The sequence below is a fragment of the Centruroides sculpturatus genome, unplaced genomic scaffold (genome assembly GCF_000671375.1).
Source record: "Centruroides sculpturatus isolate CEXI.00-Female unplaced genomic scaffold, Cexi_2.0 scaffold173, whole genome shotgun sequence".
Classification (NCBI taxonomy): Eukaryota; Metazoa; Arthropoda; class Arachnida; order Scorpiones; family Buthidae; genus Centruroides; species Centruroides sculpturatus.
In genome coordinates, this window is record NW_019384380.1 from 542,946 (window position 1) to 550,636 (window position 7,691).

The 7,691-nt window shown below is 33.3% G+C and overlaps 1 protein-coding gene across 2 annotated transcripts in view; it reads right to left on the reverse strand.

The window, feature by feature from the left end:
* Positions 1–1,743: 1,743 nt before the first annotated feature.
* The window catches only part of LOC111617873 (sodium/glucose cotransporter 4-like), an 18,848-nt gene continuing 12,900 nt past the window's right edge, over positions 1,744–7,691 (reverse strand). The window contains exons 1-11 of one of the 2 annotated variants that reach the window (XM_023359204.1): positions 4,978–5,101; positions 4,798–4,903; positions 4,641–4,721; positions 4,350–4,570; positions 3,531–3,666; positions 3,342–3,449; positions 3,109–3,259; positions 2,856–3,024; positions 2,560–2,781; positions 2,266–2,482; positions 1,745–2,191 (exon numbers count right to left, since the gene is read on the reverse strand). In XM_023359204.1, the coding sequence (XP_023214972.1) occupies positions 1,968–2,191; positions 2,266–2,482; positions 2,560–2,781; positions 2,856–3,024; positions 3,109–3,259; positions 3,342–3,449; positions 3,531–3,666; positions 4,350–4,570; positions 4,641–4,721; positions 4,798–4,903; positions 4,978–5,073 (1,731 nt within the window). In that variant the 5' untranslated portion in view covers positions 5,074–5,101 and the 3' untranslated portion in view covers positions 1,745–1,967. Of the gene's footprint in view, positions 2,192–2,265; positions 2,483–2,559; positions 2,782–2,855; positions 3,025–3,108; positions 3,260–3,341; positions 3,450–3,530; positions 3,667–4,349; positions 4,571–4,640; positions 4,722–4,797; positions 4,904–4,977; positions 5,102–7,691 lie in introns of those variants that run through there. The other variant, XM_023359205.1, reaches the window with a different exon arrangement.

The window sequence follows — 7,691 nt, forward strand, 5'->3', positions numbered from 1 at the left end:
AATGGTGGTTTCTAATTTATATAAATATTCGAGACCCCAAAATTGTTGATTAAAGACTGTAATTAAGACTGTTAGTACTGTAATTAAATTTAAATTTTAATTACACTACTAAAATATTTCATTTTATTATGTTTGAATTTTGTATACTTTATATCAGATTAATTAATGAATAGATACATGCTATCCAAATTAATTACAGCCGATTTTACTAGATAAAAGGGCAGCCAGGGGTGAGGAATGGGGGTCTGGATATGTCGACCCCGTCCCTCATCACCCAGCCGCCCCATTGTGGGCCTGACCGAACCCATAATGGGCTTGCTAAAAAGAGGCCCTCTTAGTGCCCATAGGGCGGAAACAGTTAAACAAATAAATTTAAGTTAATGACAACTAAATATATTTTGCAATTTAGATAAAATCAATAAAGTTTCTTTTACATATACAATNTTTTTTTATTTTGTACAAACAAAATAAATATATTGAAAAATATAAAAACAATAAAAAAATTATACTTCAGAAGTTAATTTAGTATCAAAAACGTAAAATATTTTAGTAGCCGAAGACATAGCCAAAGATTACAGCGCCACAGCACTGGCGAAAATTTAAATTTGTCGACTGGAATTCCTTCGGATAACCGACTTTCGGATAAACGACGCTCTACTGTATTGTAGGATTTCGGTGTGTGAGCGTGAGAAGGAAAGATGTCTCAGAGTAAAAATTTAGCGAGTAGCGGTGGAAGCGGTGGAGCAATGGTGAGAACGCAGGATATATCGGGTTGCAGCTTTTCAGACGACGAAACACCAGACGGAGTTTGGGAAAGATTATTTCCTTGCAGCTCGAAATTTACATTGTGATTGACAACACGTGTACTAACACGTGGTTTGGTTTATCTCCCGTAATTTCTGTATTTCCGTAGTTAATAGCCAGGTTGCGGCCGAAGTTTTCATCTCTCAAACGTGAACGTCGAACATCGCTTACAAGATAGCGGCGCTCGACGTTCACGTTTGAGAGATGAAAACTTCGGCCGCAACCTCTCTAATAACAATCTTACGTGTTTTGTAATGCAAATTCGTCAATGAACCAATACAATTACGAACAGTGTCATTTTAATTAATTAACAGTCGATTTATTTAAATAACCATTAAAAGTATTTGGGCCCAAACTGACAATTAGAAGTAGATGTATTTAAAGTCAAACTTTACCTACGTGCACCGTCAAGGCCGCCCACGTTCTAACCTAACCTATGCTAATAAATTACTGTGCAGCCATAAGCGGTGCACTTAGGTAAAATTAAACTGTATTTAAATTGTTTCGTTTCGATTAGTTTTGTTTAAACAACCGATAGATAAAATGTGTTTTGAATACTTTTAATTCAATTTCTTGCAGAATAATATTCTTCAAAATAGTTTAAACTATTTAAGTCACATTTGTTGAACTGCTAAAAATCAGAATAGGATAAAGCCTTTGAACTCTCATGAGCTCGTGCAAAATGAACCACTCTTCATCCCCTTGCCAAAGGAGGCAGTACTAATTTGTGCCACTGCCAATAGCGGCAGCACTTGCGCTCATCGCTATTGTTTTGTCTTATTATTTGTTATGAATGCAACCGATCGTCTCTGTTGATTGTCTATCCAGTTGTTGGCGTTAATTGTTTTCATTTTGTCACCCGTCAACGCCAGCCTTTACGTGTGGACGACATTAAAAACACTCGCTTATACAATAAATATTTTAATTATTAAAATACTACATATAGTGTTTATTGTGTTATGGTAAAATTCTTTTTAAAAATTCCAAATTCTTGATTATTAAAAAATATATTTTTGAAAAAAATGTCTAAATTTACACAACGTCGAATGATTTAAGTCTTCTAATTACAAACGTAAAGTGTTATATATACAAGAGCTTGTTTTTTGTATTTACAGGTAGACTCGATAGTCCACTCGTTAAAATAACGCGAAATGTTTTTGATTTTATGCGTAATAACCCCATACAAATGATGCTACTATGAGAAGAAATACAGCATTTCCATTGCTTATGGTATCCCAGAAGGGGTTCGATTTCATAAATTCCACTGCCCTTTTCGCTTCGTCTTCTGGAGAAAGCCTTTCCACTTCTTGATCCTTATTTTTCCTTAAATTTTCAGTCAATCCACATACAAAATAAAATGCTTTTTTGATGAGTGTCGGTTCGGGTTCTGTAATATTAAAGAAATGATTAATTATTTCGTGTAAATTTTTAGTTTTCTACTCAAAAATAGAATTTACTAACCGAATATGTTGTTTTGGGGTTGATTAATTTCTTTGTTTTGCTGAATATCCGGAGATTTTAGTGACATTTCGATAGAAACGCCATTTTCAATCTCTTGGAATCCTGGATTCTCTGCTCCATCGGATACTTTGGCAGTTTTGGCTTTTGATGTGGATTGTGTGTCTAAATCATCCCTTATTTCGGGGCTGAGCCTTGACCAGAATGTTAATCGATACAACTGTTAGAATAAAATTTAATTTTATACATTTTAAAATGTTCATGACGTGATCAGAAACATTGAATTTCAATACTCACGTGTTTCTCTGCAATGGGTTCTGTCAATAAACTGATAACTGAAGTAGCTATGCAAACAATAACAAAGAGTATGCATCCAAAATGTAAATAATGCACCTTAGAAAGAATAGCGGGCCTGGGATCTGGCAAATTTTCTGCACAAGCGGGTACCGTGTATGCAAATTCCATTACAAATCGAATTATACCTATCACAAGTCCGATCATAAGACCCCAGAAAGCACCCTTAAATTGAAATTAAATTCGTTAAAAATTGATGGGTTTACCATGCTTACGATAATTTAAAATATTATACTTACTTTTTCATTTATCCGTGACCATAAAATTGCCAAAACATATACGGCACACACGGGAGGAGCCAGATAACTGGTCACGCTTTGTATATAATGAAACAATTGACTTCCCTGAGATGCTTGGATAATTGGTATCCAAACAATACTTATAGCCACGAGGATCAATACAAAAACCCTAAAATTATAAAGAAAGAAACAATAATATACGACTAAGAACTTCTTGTATAATTAATTACATAAGATAAATGCGAAATATTACCTCCCCACTATTAATAATTCCATTTCAGAAGCGTGCTTCCTGATTCTAGTCCATATATCCATAGTAAAAATAGTAGAACTACTGTTAAAAATGGAGGTGAGCGAACTCATTAATGCAGCTAACATCACAGACAACATCATACCACGAGCACCTGTTTAAATATTTAATTATAATTATATAACAATTAATATTTTTATTAATATCTGTTGCATAACGAATTATCAATACGTTACCTGCTGGCATAAGGTTAAGAACTAACATAGGATATGCTACATTGGTGCATCCAGTTTTAATTCCGCAAGCCTCTTCGCATTTTTTTGGATCGGAGCAAGCGACGATATCTTTAATTGTAATACACTATTTTTTTAGTATTTCTCGCTAAAGGTAATAAAAAAAACGTAAATAAATATGAAAATATGAACCTGGGAACAATATGCGAGCAGCCATTCCTGGGAGTACCAAAAGGTAAAGTGGTAGTAACTTCAGATAACCAGCAAGTATACATCCGGCTTTAGCGTGAACCATGCTTCTAGCTGACAAAGCTCTCTGGACTATGACCTGTTATATAATTAAATACGTTAATTTTTAATTTGTAACCTTTTATTGGCGAATTTGAACTTCATTCTGAACGTTTCCAAGAAATTGGATTCTAAAAAACCTCGTTAAATTTGTTACTATAACAACCTAACAATAACAGAGCACAGTCGAACCCCTGATTATTGGCCACTGACTAGAACATAAAAAAAAATAACATTGTTTGAAGTTGTATATTTCAAAAAGAAATGTTACCCCAAAATGGCCGCCATTATGGGAGGTTTGACTGTACTTTTTTTGTATAAAAGAATGGCGCGCGAATTAATTATAATGAAGTAATCACTACTTAAAAGTGCATGTTGCCTGCTACATAATGACAAATTAAGTCCTCTGTATAAGCTAAACAAACTACAACGGAGGACCTCATATATTTAAATTCATTACTTGGTGAAAGACCTCTTATTTATATACTGCAACTCAACTCGTGAGCGGTATTCCTCCTGGGAGGACTTTCTACATGAAACTGGCTCTTATTTAGATGTTACAAACGTCAAGAAACCCGTGACCAGATACCATTGTTCACTGGTTCTATTCACTCGGCCACTGTGAGCCGGAAGAGCCTCTTGTATTTTATAAATTAAGTGTAAATCTAGCCTGATTCTACTAATCTATAACAAGAGTATTGTTAAGTTACTGTAATCACATACCTGGTCAGAGCACCAATACCAGACTGCTGATATTGTCAAGCCAAAGGTAATTCCGGTCCAAGGTAATTCTGGATCGCTCGCGCTTCTTAAAAGATGCTTGTAATTGTCGGGTGGCAAACTGCAAGACTTATTATCTATGCCATACCCTATATAACTATCATTGGGTTGAGCCATAGCAAATTTCTCGAGTAATTCGGTGTAACCTCCGACTCTAATAAAACCTTAAAAACAATTAAAACACAATTAAAACTTAATTATAATTAATTTTATCGCGTTACAATTTGTACTTACTCAGTATCATTAAAACGAAGGCACCTATGAGCATTAACACGGTCTGAGCCGAATCTGTCCACATAACCGCCGTTAAACCTCCTAAAATTATTTAAATATCACATTAATGTCGTGTAGGGATCGTAAGGACGGGTTAAGGTTTATTAAATTTACATACCGGATATGGTAAACAGCGCCGATATTACTAATAAGGTTAGAACTGAACTGTATAACTCCAGCTTAATCGACTGATTGATGAATATGGCTCCAGCGTATAAATCAGCCTAAAATTGTTTTTGAAATATTAAAATTATGAATGAATTATGAATTATTTTCAATTGTTACCCTTAAAACTTACCGAAATTTTAGTAAATACGTATAAGAGAAGAGCGAGAACTGATAAATATATCCTGATTCTTTGGCCTCCGAAACGTTTCCTGAGATATTCTGGCATCGTGTATACCTAGTTGTAAAATTATAATTAAAATTTAAGTTCTATTATCTTCTAAAATTAATTTTAATATATATATATATTTTACTTTCCTAACTGAAAGTATGGCAATTGGTCAAAATGATCCCCCAAATTTTTTATTTTTGNTTATAGTGCAATGCAAAATATATTATACATACTGTATATCATATTTTAAAAATAATGATGTGTATCACTGTCCTTTAAATATAATCATTTTTGTAAACATTTGTCTTACTTGTGTACCTCTAATCTTAATGCTTTCCATTTGTTGACTGCATTAACTAAAATACAAGTGCTTGTGTTGCCATGAGAGTATTATCAGCATTAAGATTTCCACAACCAAGATCAATATATCCTATTACAGTAGACCTCCTATCTTTACAAATTTAAAAATTCTGAAATATCATAAACTGTCTATTACAGGTTCCCAGTTTTCTGGGATCTGAAACGAATTCAAAAAGTCAAATAAGTCCTCCTACTCTGCCTGATGCGACACTTGTGGAATGGCACCATTATTTTCCAGGCTAATGCTAGGCGGGGTAGGCTGACTACTGTTCGACTTGCTGCGCAGTAACGATAATTCGGATAATTCTGTTTATGCACTTCACGCAATTCTTTGGGGGGTTGGTGTTGCTCACGTCCGTAGGTTTAACCACAAAGTACCCTACACGTGACCCCTGAGTGGTGCTAAACGAGCAACAGTCTTCTGGCAGCCAGTCTATCTGAAAAGATCTCCTGGCTACTCATACATGACACCGCAAACTTTCAAAAACAGCTCTTTTAAGAGCTTAGGGTCACACTCCCGTGTACTCGGAACCACCATGCAGATATGCCAGCTTAACATAGAGGATATAAGCAAATCAAAACGTGAATATCTGTCAAAATTGCTGTTGGACAATGATGTTAATGTGGTTGCCGTCCAAGAGACACATGTCCCAAATGAAGACCAGTTCCGGAAAAGATGCCACATCCCGGGATTCACTGCAATAGGAGTAACATATGACAGTTCTTATGGTGTCACAACATATGTACGCAATACCATCAAAAATGTCAACTTACTATCACAGGGCATACACGCAATTCTTTAGCTTTTTGTATAAAAGGCTGTCGCTCGTCTTCTGAGAGGAGTTTCCACTTCTGGCCCATCAACTTACTGACTTCTCTGTTTGGTAACTGGGGCCATCTCTGACAGAAACTCTTCCTGTACATTTTGTTCCATAGCATGAACGAATTCATCGGCCTTTTAATATGCTTTTCTTCTGTGAAGTATTTTCTATTTGTCTGGTGTAACTATTAAATTAATAAACAAAACTGATTATAATGAATTATTAAAATATTTTCATTTATTTATAATTATTGACTTTCCACTCATCTGTTTCTAAACCCCATACAAGTAAGTATTTTTATTAAATGTCAAATCATTTCTCAACCTGGGTTTACGGTGAAATTAAAAGAAAGTCAACAAACAATAATAAAATCATTATAAACTTATAAGCTTACCGCTTAATTTCATTACGTAGAGCATTATTTTGGAATTGAAGATTGAGTTCAATCTGTCCTTTAATTAAAGAACAAAACTGCTTCATTAAAAGGCATGTAATGCCTGTTGTTTTAATTCGGATCGAGATCTGCCAAACAATTCAGTATAGCGCATAAACTGCAATATCCAAACTATCATTACTGCGCAAAGTCCAAGGAGTCCATCAGAGATTTTAGAACTGTCGAGGATTGAAGGGATATTTTGATGAACTTTTTAATTTTAATTAATATCCAAATCCAAACCCCTCGTGACTTGGATTGGACACCCTTCCTTTGTTCTAGGATATTTTGAATGACCAAATAAGGGAAAGAATTTCGAAAAGGAACATTCCACAGAATAAAAACAATAGAACAAAGAAAGTGAAAGTGAAAGATAGAACGTTGAAGTAAAAATAAAATTATAAAATACATAGCGTACAGCCACAATTAACAAGTAATTTAATTTAATTTAATTTATTTCTGTATAATTAACCCATGAAGTTTCATCAATTTTAGAGGAAATATGTTTGAAAAATTTATTTTAAAAGGAATATCAAACAAATTAGTTTGTTTGAATTAAATTACAATCAATGCATACAACACATATATAATTTACAGAAAATAATTTTTAAAATTAATTTCTAGAATTTATGATAATTCTTTTAGTATGTAAAAAAGGATAAACACTTTTCTTAAATTAAATTTATATTTAAAATTTATAATTATGTAACTTTATCAATATGCAAATTTGAGTTTTTTACAGTGCCATCTATCGTTTAAAATAGTCATTTATATTTTATAAAATTAATTATCACAATTTATAATGTCTTGCCCTCCATCGCAAATATTTCTAAATATTTAAACGTAGTTCGAAAAATCGTAAATAAAAATTATTTTTCTTAAAAAACTCGCTACCATTCTAACAAAATAACAACAACACGTAATTATTATAATTATACAGCCACTTCCTCATTGATAATAATATGATTAAAAACGTTTTTTATTTAATTTAATATAAACAGATCATAACTTACACAAGGCGTTTGTTAAAAAATAAGGAATTTGAAACATTTATAAAAAAA